The sequence below is a fragment of the Rhinatrema bivittatum genome, chromosome 2 (assembly GCF_901001135.1).
Source record: "Rhinatrema bivittatum chromosome 2, aRhiBiv1.1, whole genome shotgun sequence".
Lineage (NCBI taxonomy): Eukaryota > Metazoa > Chordata > Amphibia > Gymnophiona > Rhinatrematidae > Rhinatrema > Rhinatrema bivittatum.
The window spans coordinates 464,555,391-464,575,741 of NC_042616.1; the positions used below are offsets into that span (position 1 = coordinate 464,555,391).

At 45.3% G+C, this 20,351-nt stretch overlaps 1 protein-coding gene across 9 annotated transcripts in view; it reads left to right on the forward strand.

Moving 5' to 3' along the window:
- RELCH (RAB11 binding and LisH domain, coiled-coil and HEAT repeat containing) overlaps positions 1-20,351 on the forward strand; it is a 500,624-nt gene that overhangs the window by 249,154 nt on the left and 231,119 nt on the right. For all 9 annotated transcript variants that reach the window (XR_003854685.1, XM_029590486.1, XM_029590488.1 and 6 more), the window contains 2 exons: positions 7,414-7,485; positions 11,600-11,740. Coding sequence is in view for 8 of the 9 variants with exons in the window: in XM_029590486.1 (XP_029446346.1) it covers positions 7,414-7,485; positions 11,600-11,740 (213 nt within the window). In the remaining variant the exon portion in view is untranslated. The remainder of the gene's footprint in view (positions 1-7,413; positions 7,486-11,599; positions 11,741-20,351) is intronic.

A 20,351-nucleotide genomic window follows, 5' to 3' on the forward strand; every position in this document is an offset into this window, starting at 1 on the left:
TTGTAGTTTCTAAAGATGCCATAGCTTTAGATAGTCCCAATAGGATAACAGCTATTAGTAAAATTGTGTGATGCATTAATTATGAACTGCAGCGGCATGCTGCTGGATTTTGTTACACTATGGGCCAGATTTTCAAAGGGGTACGCGCGTACCCATTGAAAACCTGGCCCAAACTCCCCCTGCGCGCGCCAAGCCTATGTTGAGAAGGCTCGGCGCACGCAAGCTCCGTGATGCGCCTAAGTCCCGGGGCTTTCCTGGGGGGGGCGTTCCGGGGGGACGTGTTGGGAGGGTGTGTCGCGGCCGGCGCGTCATCGGGGGCGTTCCAGGAGCGTGGCCGCGGCCTCCGGACCAGCCCCCGGACCCTGACGCGCCAGTGGCCGGCCCAACGCACGCAAGTTACGCCTGCTTCGAGCAGGCGTAACTTGTACAACAAAGGTAGGGGGCGTTTAGATAGGGCCGGGGGGGTGGGTTAGGGAGGGGAAGGTGGGGGGAGGCCGAAGGAAAGTTCCCTTGGAGGGAACAGAGGCAGGTTGCGCGGCTCGGCGCACGCAGGCTGCCGATTTTGGGCAGCCTTGCGCGCGCCGACCCCGAATTTTAATGGATACGTGCGGCTACGCGCGTATCTATTGAAATCCCGCGTACTCTTGTTCACGCCTGGTGCGAGAACAAAAGTACGCGTGTGCGCAAATTTATAAAATCTACCCCTATATTTTTTTTATAGGGTTTGGGTTTTGTTTTGTTTGTTTTTTAAATATGGTTCTGTACTTCCTAGGTGTGCGGACTTGAATTAGATATTAATCCCATCTCTGATTTTCTTTGATCTTGAGTTCTGATGTCGATTAACTTCATAACTAGGGATGTGTCCTAATTGTTTGTTTATATTTTTCCTGTCTAATGGAAATTGTGTAATTAAAAAAAAAAAAGGAAAAGAAAAAGTATTGACCAGTTCAATTATCAAGCTTTTTGGTTTTTAATATGATTTTATGAAATTCTATCATCTTCATAAAAAAATAATTCAGTAATAAAAACCATAAAAGTATTAAGATTGATTGTTCTATATTTTCTTTAATAGGGTAATTTTACAAGTAATTTTCATAGGTAAAATAGTGCTTTTCCCATGGGAAAATGGACTTTACAAAGTTGCCCATCCAATATTTTATTTAATTTATTTTCTGCCCACCCATTACAGTAGAAACAGTAAAATAAGGTACAATAAAATCAATCTGCATCCATCAGGACCCACATACAACAATAATATATATTCAGATTAAAATAAGTTGCTAAATCCTTCTCAGCTGAAAGTACAGATGAGATGAACTGCTATTGATATCAAATTCTGTTTCAAGATTTTGAAAAGTTTTAAAACCTTTCTCAAAGTTATGCAACAAAAATGAAATCTTTCTCCCTCCAATCTCTCGTCTGAAGAGCAAACGTGCAGGTTGAATTCATTTTTTCATTAAGTGATGCTAAGGTTATTGCCCTTTTATAATAACACAAGCCGTAAAGCCCGTTAAAACGGGCTACATCCCTCTGTCTCTCACCTCCCCCTCATTCTCTCTCCCCTCACTCTTCACCACCCCCCTCCCCCACCCACTCCTCTCCACCCTCCCTCTCCTCTCACTCAGTCCCCCCTCTCCCCTCACTCCCTCCCACTCAGTCCCCCCCTCTCCCTCCCTCCCACTCACTCAGTCCCCCTCTCCCTCCCTCCCTCCCACTCACTCAGTCCCCCTCTCCCTCCCACTCACTCAGTCCCCCTCTCCCTCCCTCCCTCCCTCCCTCCCTCCCTTCACCCACCTCCATTTCCTCCCGGCGCCGTAAGCGCGACTTCCCGCAACCCTCACCCGGCTCCATTACCTCCTCCCGCTCCTGCCGGCAGATCTCGGGGGGGGGGGGGCGCGGGAGTGACACCCCCCCCCCCCCCCCCCGAGATCTGCCGGCAGATCTGGGGAGGAGAAGCAGCGGCGCCGCTGCTTCTCCTCCCGCTCCTGCGGCCCCACCGCCATTTTTTTTTTCTGATCGACATCCTTGCCCGCACATGCGCAGTAGAGCTGCGCTCTACTGCGCATTTGCGGGCCGTCGGTCACAGGCCATTTATAAGGTAGATGGGGAGGCAATACTTGCGCTCAACTTGCAATCCAGATCCCCCCAATAAACACTCAAAACAATTAATTGGTATATAAATAGGCAGCAGTTTATTACCTAACCTGAGCCCTTACAATTCAAACATATTAACCAAAAACCAACTTGCCCCTCCCCCTTTCCTCCCTCCCCTTTAGCCTCCACCACCTTGCCCCAGTGGTGAAGATCAACCCCTCCCCCATCTTCGTCTACTCCACCTCGAACCAACGAGAGCAAGCTCAACCAGGAACTTTAGCCCCGTAGTTCTCCGGCCCTCCCTTGTAGCAGCCCCCCAACTACACGAGGCTCACACCCCCCCCCCCCCCAACACCAATTCCCCACTGCATTCCAAAATAACATGGGCTCGGGTTTTGCGCCACTGACAAGCCAACCTAAGTCGACTTGTTCCCCCACTGCGGCCTTTTACTACTTCGGAATCTCCCTCTCGAGCCCTTCCTGCAGGGAGTTATTGAACAGGTCCATCCCTACCTCAGATAAGTGGACCCCATCCCTGCTAAACAAACCCACCTCTACTGCCCAGGACCAGGGATGCCTAACCCAAAATCCCCCCTCCCACCCCATTCACTTTCCCATCTGCCTGTTTAGTTTTTTAATACCAGAATGCCAGATCACCTCAACCTTATTCTTCAGTCTGACTATGACGTTCGACCACCCAATCCGGACTCGTGGCCATCGGATCATCACTTGGGACAGGTCCTTCTTCATGCACGTGAGTAAGTTCCTGCATGATTTGGATCCGATGTCATTACCCCCCCCAGGTGTATGAGCAAAATATTAGGCGTGTCCCACAGGAAAGGCAAGAGGTCGTCTCAACCCATACCCCTCTTGCTGAACCAAGCCAGGCGCCAACCCGCATGCCCGAGGTCAAGATGTTCCCCGTATGGGCATTTCAGTGCTCTTCTCTGCGCCCTGTGAATGTATGAATGGCCCACGATCCAGGCACATCCTTCAACACGCCGTACCCCCAAACGCTCTGCAACGCAAAACACATTAGATTAGCAATTTTACTGCCCCTCACCCTTTTCCCCCTTGCATGCCGGCTTCCCTATCTTAATACCATACGTAAGACCAGAATGCATTGGACTTCCAATGCCCAATACCTTTTATCCCGAACTCTGATATTCCAGCCTCGGCTGCAGATGTCGCTGCTCCGATCCTAAAGGAATGAGAACTGTAGTACAACGTGATCCTACCATCCCCACAAATGGCCAAACTTAACACTCTGGCAAACTAAAACCTGGCCAAAGGCGTACCATCCTCATGAACTAAAAAGGAACCTTCCACATCCGGAGCATACTCACATATTCATGTGCTCTCCGTACTGGACACACCAATACACTCTGAGCAGGCAGCAGGGTGATGAATGTACCCCTCCCCCTCTGGTCCGTTTTGGACTTAGGAATAAATAACGTCACCATGAGCTTGCACACACTGGACCGTTAACCCCAACTCCCTAACACTGTGACACAATTTGGCCACCAACTCACTAATTCGCATGGCGCCAAAGAAAGCCCATGAGAATGCTACCCTGAACAGTGCCACCTCATACTTAGACCAGCACACCCTGGACAACTGTACCGACACACTGACCAAATCCTCATAACGAATTGGCCGCCTCCTGTCCCCGCATTCTCCCAAACTTCTTTGCCATCCCCCAAGTACACGACACAACCAGAAACTGCCCAAAGGATTACCCCATCCTCGCAGTTTCAGATAAAAGGAAAAGCCCACCAATTGAGATCATACTGTGGCCACTGAGTAACCCATGAGCTTTGCCCACGTTATGAACTTGGCCAATACATTCTCTGGCACAGGTCCCCCTCTCCATCCATATTGATAGAGGAAACCCGACACTGCATTACTTCCTTCTATATATGCCATCCACGTGGTCGACGCCACTGAGCTCTGGATCAACGCTCATTCTTCCTCCTCCCCAGGCTCCATGAATATTCCTGGAACTACATCTCCTCGCATCTTGCTCCTGGGGCAGTCTGCCAGAACACCTTCCATTGAAACGAGACAATGCATCATCCTACACATAGCATACACATATATGCTTGTCCCTAGTGCTGCCGTTGGCTGCTAGAATCTTCTAGCCTTTGCTCCGTGCAATATCTCCTATTTGACACGTATGTCCTAATCCTACTCTCAATTATAACTTGCCCCCCCCTAAAGTTCCCCACTCTAGACAACCTCCCGACTCAGACTGATCCCCGGACACTCAGCGCCGCACACCTGACTTGAATTAACAAAATCACATAATACACCGCTGAAAGGTCGCAAAAATTTCCCTCCCCCTCGTCACGTGCCGCTAACAGCAACAACTCTGGGACATAATACCTTCAGAACTGGGCATCCATGAGTTAACTCTCTATTATATATCTTTTTTTTTTTTTTTTTAACTTGCACCCCGCGTGTCTAAGGCTCATGCCGCAACAAGATGCACCCAGACACATTTGCAACCTGCTGCGCTATCCTGGCATTACATCCCCTTACCCCCCCCCTCCCCTAGCCCTATGCATGAACACATACGGTCGTCGCAAAACCTAAAACAAAAGTGCCCTCCCCCCCCCCCCCCCCCCCCCCCCCTGATTCCACCTACCCTATGACAGCCGCTTGGTGTCTGTGCCAGATTGCACTTAGACACCGGATGGGCACAGTTACATGTGGAGCAGGCGTGCCGAAACTTGCATTCCGGGAATAAACATATAGCTTTGTTAAATCTCCAATATACATCCGAGCTCCCTGATACCCCTCTCTGCTCTCCGCTCCCTTTACCGCTAGACCCCGCTCCCCAAAAAGAACCTGTATTCCCGCCTGCCAGGCCTACTCCTGCTCCAGCCCCCACGTGTACTCCCAAACTAGACTTGCCAATCCCTGCACTCTTGTTGGTCATCTGCGTGAGCCATAAGTTGATATCTTGCGTGCCCCTTGACATTAACCTATTCTCAGCCATCATGTCCCTAAACTTCTCATCATAATTGAGCCAGGCCCAACCCTCGTAATCCTTAAAAGCGCCAATGATGCTGTCCCCATAAGCGAGGAGCGCCCCATATTGCCTGGGCTGGTAATGCCCTACCACACTTGCTAGCTTGAAGAAACTACAAACCCAGTTGAGGATGTTCTTGGATACTTTGGGACCTGTATCATCCCCGCTCTTCTTCTTCTTCCCCTTCTTACGCCCTTTTTTACATCCCCTCCGTCCATCTAGCAATCGATATATATTCACATATTTTCTTCTCCGGGTCCTCCTACGTAATTTCCTGGATACCCCCTCCCACAACTCCGTTAAAGAGGCCAACGCAGGGTGTCCCATGTCCTGACTGGGGCCAAACCCACTATCTCTCCATGTCCTCCCCGAAATACTGCGATCTGAAGAAGAAATCGTGGAGAAACTGCTAACAGAACTGGAGCTATCCGAAGAAACTCTTTCTCTTAGAACCTTTCTTGCTATCCTTCTTATTAGTTCCCCCTTCTTTACCTTCTGCCGCTCTGTGCAAACTGCCAGACATGGATTCCCCTCCACCGCTACCATGGAACACTGCCCGATGCCTCTTTCGTTCAGGAAACTGCACCGACGTCTTCTCTCTCCAATCCCTTATGGACGTACCAGGGGACTCCTCCTCCTCCTGACCTGCAACAAAAGGTGCACCAGCTGCAATATCCATCCTATAACCTGCACCCTCCCCATGCCCACTTTCCACTCTTTCAACATCACCCATCATCCTATTTCCATGCGGGAGATGTGGCTCCTCCCTGCCTTCCCTCCCTGAATGCCCTTGTACACTGATCCCAGTCTCCCCACCACTGGAGCCAGGGTACCAAGCTGCCCAGCCACCAAAACCCTGAACTCTATCAGGACAGGTGTGAACTAACCCTTTTTCCACACCATCTCCCCTTCCCCCACCCCTAAGCTTGCTGGGATATCTAGGCCTCCGCCCGCACTCACCGCAATCTTCGCTCTCGTCACTCCCGATCGGTTCACTGCACCTGGCCTCACAAAAAATGACCCTGGGAAGGCCCCTGCTGTGTCCTTGCATCATCTTCATTCTGTCCCGCAGCTCTGCTTCCTGCCACCATTCTCGTCTACTTCTGCTCTCCGAGGTCCCTCTCCGCACCGCATGGCCCCTCTCTAATCGCTCCGCTCGCATGCTGTCATCACATACCCCGATGTTGGCATCCACCCTCGAGCCCTCCATGTCTTGAGGTGTAGCCTCCAAGCCGGGAACATAGCCTATGCCTGCGGGCCTCGTGTCCCCCAAGATGGAGGGGGGTACCTGGCATCTCGCCCCCGGGCCGGGGGGAAGGCGGGAACTCGCGCTGAGGGAAAGGTCCAGCGGATGCCCGCTGATATCGTGCCCACTGCAGGGTACTATCTCTCTCACCTCTTCAAGCCCGGCTCCGGGCCGCTTTCGCCGGAACTCACCGCCTCAATCTGTGGCTGCAGGGAGCTTGGGGGGGGGCTCGATCCCCGATCCCGTGCGTCAGCCTGACGAAGCATGCTGCTACAGAAGCACGCCACCCCCGTTTTTACAGCAGAGCCTGGTTAGGCTCGGCCTGCTGCCGCGATCTTGGCCTCTCCTCATCCTAATAGCATTATTTCCCACCCTGATCGCAAAGCTGGGGATAAGGCACTGCGGACAACAAGTCAAGTGCACCTTATCCCAGCCCTGCCTGGTAGATCTGGCAGGCAACGCTGCCCCTTGTCACTACCTCACAACCAATGAGGACCTTCCTTTCAAATAATGGCTCAGCAACCGCCGGTCCTCCTCCCCTTTCTTACCAAATCCTTTTCCTGCCTTAATCCTTTCTCCCTCCCCTCCCCGCCTCATAGACTGCCTAAATCACGCGATTCTACCCATGTTATGGTCACAGTACGGACGGGCCTGCACTACTGCTCTTTTACCACCTATTTTGTCAGTGTGGAAGAGATTTGAAGAGGATTCTTCATTTTGTTGCACTGTGAAAGACTGACTTTATTTTCCCTGAGTAATACTTTATTTGCAGAAATTTTAAGAAAGGTACTTTTAAATGTAATTATAAGGTTGAGTTAAGTGATAGGCAGTATTGTAACATACAGATATTGAAGGCTTTGTCAATATTTAACATGTGGCTCATGCATGATAACCAAAATGAATTTCTATATATTGGTTCAAATATTTAAGGTTCCTAACACTGACATTGATAAAGAAAGCTAATCTGAAGTTTTGACTAATGTGTGCATTTGCTTAAAAGTGAGGAAATATATAACAATTTTTATCTGCATTGTCTTAGATCAACCACAAGTATCCGGAGAGAAGGCTACTAGTAGCAGAGTCATGTGGAGCTTTAGCACCTTATCTTCCTGTAAGTAATACACTTCTATAAGCAGCCTTTTGCTTCTGTAAAGCTGGAAGGAAATTAAGCACATGTATGAACTTCTGTTCCTCTTAATTGGCTTACAGGTAAATGTGTAGATCAAGTAGGATCTGCAGTATCACAGCAGGAAGGGAAAATGGGCAAACTCAGTGGGTCTTGTGGTCATTATTTGCTGTCATACCCAGTGTTTGTTTTCTAAGATTTAGTATCAAAAGATGTTCCTCCAAATGATTTGAAATACTACTTTCCTTGCATGTGCTATGACTGCAGTTCTTTTTGTCATTTTATACTTCATTTGATACTGTGTGAATCTAAAAGTTCAAGAAAATAGACCGCATAGCAAGTTTTATCAACACAATAACATTGAAAGCGGGGGTAGTTATGTTATTGGTAATAAGAGAAACAGACTCAAGCATTATTAATTCTTATCTATGTTACCCCTTTAATTCCCCTTTTTCATGTGCAACAATTTGTTTAATTGGGTTCAGTTAACCCAGAACTGATTCCCTGTCACTGTATGCATTATCATTCTAGTCTTAGCCCCACACTTCAGTTTGCCTGTTAGTTCTGCTTGCCAGTTCCCTCTTTGATTTGATATCAGTTTGTCTCAGCCATGTGGCTCTGGTTTCCTCTTATGTCATCCATTGGTTTCCTTCTTAGGCCCAGCTTTCCAGCTTCTTCTGACTCTTCTCCCCCTGCCCCGTTACCCAAAGTTCTTTCAGGTCCAGAAGACTAGTCTGGTTTTATTCTATCCCAATTCTCTCTTTTCCTCACCATCCATTGTCCCTCTACATAAACTTGTTGCTGTTTGCCAATGTATTGTATATATTGGGTTTCTACAACACCTTTCTTTAAAACATGATCCAAATACACTTTACTAATAATACTTTGGAGCCAAATATGTCACACTTCTGCAGGTGAACATGTAATATATTTGTGTCTTCTGAATGGTATGAAATCTTCTAAAGAGCTGAGAGGGGGGAAAAAGCAATGTTCTGTTCCTCAGTAACAGTTGGGTATACTGAAGCACAGAAAGATAAGATGTGCCCAATTTTTATTTATATGATTTATAGTCTGCCTTTCAGATATTCCAGAGCAGACTACTTGCAGGTACAGTAGGTATCTCCCTATGTCAGAGGGCTCACACTCCAATTATTTCCCCTTGGTGTAATTACTGTTTGTACCCAAAGTGTGTTCGTCATTGAAAAGGCAGTTGTAACCTGTAAGCCATGTTTCTTCTTGACTTGAAGTGTAATGCTTTTGATGAGAGTTTGCAAGTATTGGGCATTCTGTTGGACAGTTTCATATTTGTTTAAAAATTGACCTAAGTGAATTTAGTGTTATTCCTGAAATTAATTTAAAAGTGCAGTCAATTTTCTCATTGCTCTTAATGTTAGCAACAACAACAAAAAATTGAGATATTTTATTGTTACCTAAAGTTTATAATATTGACCTGAATTTTAATCCAGATTCCATTATTTATGGCTTTCATATTAAATTATCAATTTTCATAATCACTATTTATTTTTTTGAAATATTTGTTGCCCGTGCTTCCTATGTTCAGGGTGGGGTACAAAACAACGTACATAATAAAATTAAAAGGAAACAGAATTAAGTCAAATCAACATGAGCTGCAGAAGAAGTGCTGGAGGACTCTGGTATCGAGATGTACGAGATACTTTAATGAGAAATATGCCTTTTGAAATAAGTATGGATTGAGAGCTTTTCTAAAGAAATTTGGCTCTGATAATGTTATCTCCATGGGAAGGGAGTTCCATAATAGGAGTCCAACAGTAGAGAAAGTGTGCACTCTGGATTCCTCCAAGTGGACTAATCTTAGCGTGGGAACGTCCAGTAATCCAGGATTAGAAGATCGTAGAGTTCTGGTGGGCATGTATATATTTTAATGCAGCTGCAGTCCTTGGTGATGGATTGTTCGGAAAGGTATGTATGGTAATGGCAAGTTTATATTGAACATGGTACATAATCAATTACCAGTGAAGTATTTGTAAAACAGGCGTAATATGATCATGTACAGAGGTACCTGATAGCAGATGGGCTGCAGAATGTTGTTTAATTTGTAATGAACAATTTATATAGGCAGGGAGACCAATAAAAAGGGAATTAGAATAGTCGAGGCTAGAGAAGAGAAGAGACTGAAGGACTGTTCAAATAGACATAGCAAGATGAATTGTTCCATTAAAGTCCAGGATGTTTTGCGAAGAAAGAAAAAATGTCATCTGCATGCAATTTTTAGTGTACCCCAAGGCCTGCCAGCAACAGACATAAGGTAGTCAAATAGATATTAAAAAGGGCAGAACCTTGGAGTACACCAAAAGAAAGTGGAACCCAAGTTGAAGTATTGGAACCAAATTTTACTTTTTGAGACCAATTAATCAGATAAACAGTGAGCCAGGAGAGAACAGTACCAATCATGCTGAGATACCTCATCCTAGAAGGAAGAATAGAATGATCTATAGTGTCAAAGGCAGAAGAGATCATCAAGTAGAATAAATGCAAAAGAAGTATCCCGATCAAATCCCCGACAATTGATGTTGAAACTAGAATGAAAAAGCATTTCAGTATTATGGTATTTCCGAAATCTGAATTGGTATTGATCTAAAGTGGAGTTTGAATCAAGGAATGGAATGAATTGTTGAAGTACTGAGTTCTCTAGTATCTTAGCGAGGTATGATAAGAATGAGATGGATGGCAGTAGATTAGATCTGCTGTTTGGGGTTTTTTTTTCCAATATTGGGTATACTGATGCTTTTTTTTAGTGAATCTAGAAAAGTGCCACTAGTAAGTGAAAATTTATGAATCTATTAGCCAATTCTACTTTTATTAGTTTTAGCAGGACTGTAGAACAAGGGTTGAGTGAACTGGTAGATGAATTCCTATTAATATTAATGACAACAGACTCCAACATGGCATCAAAGTATTCCCATCTTATCCCTTCTGAGAGTAAATCATCTACTGCAGAATTAGATTCATTTTGAAATGTCTTCCTGATAAAAATCACTTTTTCATTAAAGTATACTGCAAATGCGTGCCTGCTAAATTCAACCCTGGGACTAGGGAGGGCATTTAACAGCTTGAAATAATTGTCTGGAATTATTGAAGGATATTGATAACTTAGAATAGATATACGGTAAGCTTTTTTGTAGAAGTAATGGCATCCTGGTAGCCTGAGAGGGAAACATAATTGGACAGGTTTGATAGTGTAGGGGAGCATCGTCATTTCCTTTCAGTTTTTCTCACTAATCTTATTTGTTGTTGCAAATCATTGTTAAACCTGGGGGCAGTTTTGAGTCTTTTCTTAGTGAATGGTGGTGCTAATTTATCAAAAACAGTGTTTAGTGAAGGATCCCATAAGTTTAGCAATTCTACTGGTGAGTCATTGCTGGGGGATTCTAGCATGGTTATAAATTCAGTACAGAGGTCATCTTGGTTTATGAAGCCTCACTTCATTATTGTAGTTTGAGGTTTTGAAGATGAGGGATTTTGTTGTAAAGAAGTTAGTGAGAAGGAAATCAGGAAATTGTCACTCTATGGGACTTCCTTAGCAGAGACATTTGTAGTAGAAATGGAAAATGCAGCAGCAGTTACAAATACCAAATCAAGGGAATGTCGAGCTCAGTGACTGGCAACAAAGATGATCTGTTCCCATCCACATACAGATAATGTGTCTAGAAATAACAGTGGCATGGTTAAGATAGCATCAATATGAAGATTTAAATCCCCTAGAATAACAGTTTTAGTAAGGGAGAGATTAGCAATCAAGAGCGGAGAAGAGTTATGGACTAGTAAACCAGGAGGACAGTAGGTGAGACAGATATTCAGAGTTATTTTTCGAGCAAAGAATCTCGTAGGAGAGGTGGGACAGAAAGGTTGATCTTAGCAAAATTTGGGTGGCTCTTAAAGATGTTTTTTAAACCACTCCCCCATGATCTGTATGAAATTGGGACGCATATGAAAAGGTTGGTGGGCAACATCAATTTAAAGTAGGAATATCATAATCCTTTAACCATGTCTCAGTGATACAAAGGCTATCATGGGAAACAGAGGTCAGTAAGTAGTCCTACTTTTTTTTTTTTTTCAGAAGGAGATACGTAGCTCATTGGTTCTGTCCATGCTACAGCAGATGCTTATGGAAGATAAGGCCGATATGGTACGGGAAGCTGTTATAAAAAGCCTTGGCATCATCATGGGTTACATTGATGATCAGGACAAATACCAGCAGGTATGATTTAGATTTGAAGGTCTCAGAGCATCATGTCTCCTATGTTGTAGATTTTAAAGAAATGAGGAAAAATGTACATCTATTTTCATGTAATTCTGTGGCTTAATAAAGTGAACTTATGTGGTTTGTAATGTCCATATCAGTTGCTTAGTTTGCTAAAAAGTAGCTTAATTCCTTATAAGTGGTCTCCTTATATATGCGAATTATCAAATAAGAAAATTATATGAACACAAATGTAACTGAAAATCTAATTTTATATTATATTTACATGAAATACACTTTCCACATAAGACTTGCATCTTCCCAAATCATCATAGAGTGGTCTTGGAAATGTGGATGTAAAGCTGATTTTCAGAGCATTTCTATTTCACTGAGGGCAAGAACTCTAGGTGGAAGTGGCATTCCCCTCTCTTGGTTCAGCTTGTGCCTTGAAAATTCAGAGCACTTCTTTGTATCTACAGTTTGTGCACTCTGAGTTGACTTGGTTCTTGACAACTTTCGTCTGCTACAAGTCTTTCTATGAGTATATGTCATCCCTCCTTGTGGGGTTCCATGTCCATAGTCCTATTATAGTTTTTGTTATCTAAACAAGGAGTTGGCTAGATGCACATATACATTTCCATATACAATCTAACACATCCCCCCCCTCCACATCCCATGTCTTTTCTTGACTTCACACATTAGAAATGTTTTTCACTATAGGAAGCAAACAAGAAAAAGTCAGCTGGTGACCAACAGGGGGCTTAGTTTCCTATATGAAAATTAGCCTTATAAGATCACCATGACCATGTGTCTATCTGCCTTTAAGTATCTGTGCCTCTACCCCCCCCCCCCCCCACCCAATAACTTAAAAACTATTCATCCAATCTCTTTCAAGGATGTGCCTCACATATAGAGGAACCAGTGACACTGCGCCTCCTCCCCCCCAAGATCCTACTTTTTCATGTGTCCTCTGTACCCTCAATATTTAAAAATCCTTTCTGTTTTATTTCATATAGGGAAACAGGCCAGCTGATTTCAATTGAAACCTCTGAGAAATCAGAGCACAGTTTGTGATGTAATTGAGTTGTTTTACTGTTGCCCTGTGACTAGTTAATATTTGTGGTCACCAGCTGACTTTTTCTTGTTTGCTTCCTATAGTGAAAAACATTTCTAATGTGTGAAGTCAAGAAAAGACATGGGATGTGGAGGGGGGGATGTGTTAGATTGTATATAGAAATGTATATGTGCATCTAGCCAACATGGAGAAATCTCAGCTAGGTAAGGCAAATGAGCTTTTTGGTCTTTGCTTCTGTCATTTGCTATATATCTTACATAATGAATGTCATAACCATGTACACATTTTTGTACCAAAGAATGAAATTAGGCAGCATGACATGTTCACACATCTCCTTGTTTAGTGAATTTTGTGTTGTCAAGGATGCTGACTGATAACACTGGAAACTTTTCCATTCAGAGTTCATTTTCAAGCCATAGCAAAGTTGCAGGACCTTCTGCAAATTAAAATATATTTAGAACCCCAGTTAAAATGTAGCTCTAAATGTGATACTGTAGATTTATAGTTTTCTGTGCAGCTTTGTTCTGTTGTTTGTCCCCATTCAATGATTGTGATGGAGCTTTATCACGTGACCTAATTGTAAATTTTTAGAAACTCAGGAGTATCTAAATAATCCAGAGAATAGTTATGCTACATGCATGAGCACACTAGCCAGTAGACTTCAGCTCATCTCCAGAAGGATCCAGAGTTGGAGCAGTTCATTTTCCATACCAGATCACTGTCCTTTTTGTGATACTATTAGTTGTAATTGAATTTCCCATTACCACAATAAAAATAAAATTTCCTAGCATGTAGCCAGATGGACTCAGGACCCAGTGGGTTATGTGCCCTTCTGCTAGCAGATGGGAGACGGAGTCAGATTTCAAAGCTGTCGTCACCCTAGATATACCCCTGTAGTGACTTCAGCTCCCCAGTATCTCTCCGTCTCCTAGCAGATGCGGACGCTATCCCCATACTAGCACAGTGTTAGAGAAATTGCAGCACAGAGAAGAAATTCTTACCTTCACTTTAAAGAGGATTGAGCCCCGCTCTACGGTGATACCTAAGGGTCCCTCCCCCAGTTGAGAATTCCTGAGGTGATTTTCGATATCCTTCAGAGATGTGCCTTGGTCCAGTAGCCGGCTACCGGCATGGACTTAGCCGCTAGAGCGGCTGAAAGGCAGCGGGTGTATAACCGAGCGCGGCAGTGAAGGTTAAGCCCTCTCTCCCTGCAGCTGGAGACCGTCCCTGCACGCGGTCAGTAAGCGCCGAGACCAGATAAGCAGAGAACTTTAACTTAAGGTCTCCGGGCTCGGAGTGCCATACTGACTCTATTTTCCATCCGGCGAGGTAAAGAGGAGCCCGGATCAGGTTGAGCAGCCTTGGTTGGGCTAGGCCCCGGTCCGGTGCAAGGCTCCAGACACGTGGAGACCCTCTATGGTGCCATCTTACGTGCAGAGGGCTTCGGCGCCATCTTCCCTCCTCTGCCGTCGGTACGCACGGGGTAGGCAGGCCGGACGGTCAATGCACCCATCTTGCAAGTCGCTAACATAGCCATGCGCACAGCTGCGCGCACAACTACACGCATCAGTGCACACACGCATAGCAGCGCACATATCGAGGCAAATTACCTGTGTGTCTATACACAGAGGCAATGGCACTGGCGGCATAGAAGCTCAGAAGGCACTCCCTTTGCACAGCCTGCCACATCAGAGCCGCACAGCCTGAACTGGAGTCCTGCCTGTGTCATCATTGCGAAGAAGCCCAGGGGGGACCAAAGCCTGGTCCTTCACAGTCGGAGGATGGGTCAGGAGCTACCCCATACAACAGCACCCCAGACCTATGCAACTCTGAAATGGAGTCTTCTCCACAAGAGGGCATTTCAGTGGCCCCTACTCCGACTCCCCTGGGGCTAATATGGACCCAGGGGCCTTCTCCTGGTTGGAATTTTTCCAGGGACTGCAAGCCTTCGTTCAGGCGCAAGTCAGCCCCGGCTGCAACTCGGAGCTGACTTGCGCTAAGTTGCAGCCCCGGCTGCAAGTCGGGGTCAGGTGTTCCCAGTTGGGAACACCTGACCCCTCCTGGCCCTGCTCGGGTGCCTCAAGACATGCCTCACCAAGAATTTCCCTGACAGGGACCCAGACACCTCAGATGATGATGGTGGCTCACTGGAGGAAGGGGAAATCCCTCCAGGCCTGGAACCTTACAGAACCATGCTTCGCTTCTTCCACAGGGATGAATTGCCAGCACTTGTTTCCCAGACTCTGGGGATTCCATGCACGGACCCTATGGCGGAACTGAAGAAGAACCCCATCTTGGTGTCCCAAAATGTTCAGATCCTGAGCTGCTACCATTTATTCTAATGCATTTTACCAGTTAGGAAATCATGACCCTGAACATATATGCTTTAGAATGTAATTTTATAACAGCCCACACAGGGCTGAAGTCAGCGGGTAGAAAGTACACACAGGCTTCGCCCTGGTTTTCAAATTGGACTTAGACTTGTAAGACTGCTTTAAAAATTTGCAGGTGGATGCAGAGCCCTACCTGGCATAGGCACACATTTATGCTTGCATGGGAGCAGGTGCTGTGTTCATGAAAATCAAAAGTATATGCTTAATGGCTTCTCCACCCCTGAGAATGCCACTTTAAAGTGCATAGAAAAGTCTGCATGAAATTGCTTCCACCTATGCTTTTACATACAAAATCTCTGGAGTAATTTTCAAAAAGCATTTCTATGTGCATGACACCACATTTTATGCAAGTAAATGCTTTTGAAAATAAGATGTTTAAAGAATATGCTCTCTGAGGTGTAAGGCCATAAAACTGTGCAATCAGAGTTTAGAGCAAGCTGGGATTATAGCTTCTGGTTTCTGAACTTCACTAGGGCCAGATGATTCCAGGTTTTTCTGTTGAAATGAATAGACAAAGAGGAAGCAACCAGGCCCATCTATAAGAAGTCAAAATTCAAAGGGTTTTTCCTGTATCAGCTTTTGGAGTTACCCAGATAAAACCTGAGATTTGAATATTTCCTGCCACTTCCTAATTAAATTTTATCCGAGCAACTCATTACAATCCAGAATGTATCCAGGATCAAAGAAGGACAGCACTGAGGGTGTGCCCGGAATATGGCTTCGCTTTGTCCAGGCAGTGCTGATATTTACCACTACTTGCACAAAGTTAGTTAGGGAAGTCTGGCTGAATAAATAGCTGTCCTAAATGTACTCGGATAGCTTTAGCCAGTTATATTCAACAGAACACTTACCCAGGCATATTACTTGGTTAAATTTACACAGATAACTTTCCTACTCGTCGGATTGTTCAATATAGACATCAAAGAAGTTAATTTATTGGATATAAAGTAAGTTATTTTACTAATTGGTATCCTTGGTTGAGCTTATGCTTTCCATTATTTTTGAACTGGTAGCATTCTGTTAAATAAAAAAAAAAAGATTGCATTAATTTTAGATGTTAGATTGCCTTTTCTCAAAGTCTTTCAAGGCTGTAAAATGATTAGCTGACATTTTATCTTGAAAACTCAGTCATGCTTCTGGCTTAGACATGGTTTTCTTTATTGCCCACTTACCAATGCCAATATGTAACTGGAAGGCATTGGTACTGTTCATGTTCTGGGCACAAACAGCTCCTGTATAAATACATTACATGACAGGTAATATTACCTTAAGGGATTCTTTAAAATTGTTTTTTGAAAACCTACCAGTTTCCAGCACTGCAGGAAGGGAAAGCATTGCTGCTGTAGCAAATACTATCAAATTATTGTCTTAATGAAAAAGCTCTTGTCTTGTAGAGTGTTTACTGGAAGGATTTTTTTGGAGAGGGTTCCCTTTAAAAAAAAATATTAACACAATCTTATAAAATACTGGTGTTTTGTAAGCTTAAAATCATGCTTGGTTTTCATACCAGAAAATTAATAATATCATTTTTTTACAAAATATTTTCATACAGTAAACTATGGTTTCATTTCAGCACTCTGAGGTACAAGTGATTAGTACAATGATTGCAGCCGGAGAAGAGGTGACTAAATGGACCTCCACTCACTGCACAGTAGAGATATTTCCAAGAGGTTAAGTTAGTATTTTTGTGTCCCCTTCCTAGAAAATAAGGCTTGCCATACTGGGTCAGACCAAGGGTCCATCAAGCCCAGTATCCTGTTTCCAACAGTGTCCAAGCCAGGTCACAAGTACCTGGCAGGATCCCAAGGGGTAGCTAGATTCCAAGCTGCTTATCCCAAGCACTGTGTGTGTTTACAAAGAATTATTAGCTGAGCCTCTTAAGCAGTTTCCTCCTTTCACTTCCTCTTTCAGTAGAGGAAATGCATACTCCCTGCAGGGTATAAATTATTAAAACACCATGGTTCATCATGAGAAATCCCAAGATAATAATCTTATAGAACGTGTAGTGTTAAAATATCCATGTTCTGCTGTTTTGTCCTCGGGTGCTGTCTGGATCAGCCAGGCAGGAAAGAGCAAGTGTTTGGAGATGGTGGATAGAATAGAAGACCAAGGCTTTTGTGTGTTCAAAACTAATTTTTTATTGTTGATGCCTGTTTTTATAACATTAACTAGATCTAAAAGCATGCATGGTCATGCTTTGAAAAGTCGAGGTTTTCAGCAGGTATCTGGGACTGCTGTCAGTATGCCACTGAAACCTGGCTTGTCGTGTTTTCCAGCTGCTGCATACATATGTAAAATACTGTATGTTGTAACTTAGTTTGCCACATTATTAGTATTGTGTATTTCTAAAATATTAAAGCATTTGGATTAGAGTAATTAGCCCTTCCCTATTCTGTGAATGGATAGACCCTTTATTTTAGTAAACATTGCCATATATTTCAAGGAAATTAGAAATTGTGGTAATTTTACCATTTATAGCAATATTAGCCGTTAAGCCCGTAACAACGGGCTACATTAAAAAAAAATTTTTTTTGGTTCATTTCCTCCCCCTCCCCCCTCATTCTCCCTTCCACCTCATTCTCATTCTCCCTCCCCCTCCCCCTCCTCTCCCTTCCCCTCATTCTCCCTTCCCCTCATTCTCCCTTTCACCTTCCCCTCCCTCTCATTCTCCCTTCCACCTCCACCTCCCCCTCCCACCTCCCCCCTCATTCTCCCTTCCACCTCATTCCCTTCCACCTCCCCCTCCTCTCCCTTCCACCTCCCCCTCATTCTCCCTTCCACTTCCCCCTCCCCCATTCTCCCTCCCACCTCTATTCTCCCTCCCACTCCTCACCTCACTCTCTCCTCCCTCCCCCTCCCCTCCCAGCTCATTCACAACCCCTTCGGATGGCGCGTGCGCCGCCGCCACTACGGGTCCTGGTCCCTGCCGCCGCTATGGGTCCTGGTCCTCGCCGCCGCCGCTACGGGTCCCCCCAGCGCCATTTTTGTAAATTGGCAAACTCTGGCCGACGTGCTCGCCCGCGCATGCACGGTAGAGCTGCTCTCTACTGCGCATTTGCGGCACGTCGGTCAGGGCTCCCTTATCTAGTAGATAATGTGTCCTTAAGGCTATCCAGAATTCATTCAGAAAAAACGGAATGAATATTTACTGCATTACTGAAAAGAGGGCTCGTGTTGTGTGCTGTAAATAGAAAATGCTTCAGGATTTGTGTATGAGAGACAGCGGGCACTGCACCTGCACGGCAGCAGTGATGGCATTCTGGTTTCCTACATCCATAAAAAGGGAGTACATTTAGCATAAAACATTAAACTAACTTCAATTAATGTGCAGTTGAATTAAAAAGTAATTAGAATGCATATTTTACTTGACATAAGGAATCATATATTTGTCCGAAGGCAAGTAGGATGGTAGTCCTCCCACATGAAGTGACATCTTCGGATGGAGCCTGGTCTGGAACTTTGATCTCAAAGATTCTAGAACTTTCAAACATGCCCTACTGAGCATGTGCAGCTGTAGTTACCACCCTGCCCCCCTAGGTAGAGTCTCTGTCTTTTTTCCGTGGAGTCATGTGGGTCACAGTATTCAGCTTTGCTCTCTCTTCACAGTTTTTGTAAGTGATTTTTTTCAGAGCTGCAGCTGTTTTTCTTTCCTTTACCTTATCGTAGTTTTTTTTTTTCTCTTCTTTCCACTGTCTGCCAGCTGCATGGCGGGCTTTATTTATTTGTTTACAAGCCGTAAAAGCCCGTTAAAACGGGCTACATCCCTCTGTCTCTCACCTCCCCCTCATTCTCTCTTCCCTCACTCTTCACCACCCCCCTCCCCCACCCACTCCTCTCCACCCTCCCTCTCCTCTCACTCAGTCCCCCCTCTCCCTCACTCCCTCCCACTCAGTCCCCCCTCTCCCTCCCTCCCACTCACTCAGTCCCCCTCTCCCTCCCACTCACTCAGTCCCCCTCTCCCTCCCTCCCTCCCTTCACCCACCTCCATTTCCTCCCGGCGCCGTAAGCGCGACTTCCCGCAACCCTCACCCGGCTCCATTAACTCCTCCCCAGATCTGCCGGCAGATCTCGGGGGGGGGGGGGGGTCACTCCCGCGCGCGTGGCAGTGACCCCCCCGAGATCTGCCGGCAGATCTGGGGAGGAGAAGCAGCGGCACCGCGCGCGCGCGCGGCGCCGCTGCTTCTCCTCCCGCTCCTGCGGCCCCACCGCCATTTTTTTTTCTGATCGACATCCTTGCCCGCACATGCGCAGTAGAGCGCAGCTCTACTGCGCATTTGCGGGCCGTCGGTCACAGGCCATTTATAAGGTAGATTTATTTATTTGAAGAGTTTTATATACCATTATTCGGAAAGCCATCATAACGGTTTACAAAGTGAATAAATTTTAACAAATAGGTTTTGAGATATCATAACATGTTGTAATTACAATAATAAACATAACCAAGTAAGTCTCTGCAGATATAAGGTTGAATGTGGAGGGAGGTTAGTTAGGTTGAGAATTAAGGTTATGAGTTCATTTGAGAGTTGGTCTGTGTAGATGATTGTGGATCCATGAAGAATTTACGAAACAGTAACGTTTTTAGGTCTTTTTTGAAGGTTTTTATATTGTGTTGAGATCTTAGGTCTTCAGGTAGAGTGTTCCAAAGATTAGGGGAGGCGATGGAGAAGGCGCTCTCTCTTGTTGTTGTTAGTCATTGTGCAGCCTGGCAGAGTCTAATGCTGTCCCTTATTAAATAAATACTGCACCTGTAGTTTAGTATCTGTATCCTCTCCTTGCTCTGTCAGTTTTTGTACCTTTGTTAGGTGCTAGCAGGACTGACTGAATGCATTCTGTGGGCGATCAGTGTAGACTGTTGAGCCTAGGGACTTGCCTGAGTTCTCCCCAGCCGGGAGTTCCATGTCATTTCACCAATCAATTGGAATCGTTGAAGGTTCGGGCAGTGAAGAGATTGAGGACCACACCGTTCCTGTGGGGAGGAGAGCTCATCTTCCCCACATTCAAAGGAACTAGTCTTCACAGTCAGGAGCCCTGGATGACATAGCTTCCCCTCCTGCTTGCCTATGATGGCATTGCAGTCTCCTTGTGAGAGAGGGCGAACAGGAGCCTGGGCAAACAGCTTGCTGCTGCACCTTTGGAGCCATGTCCAGTCTTGGTTGCCCGT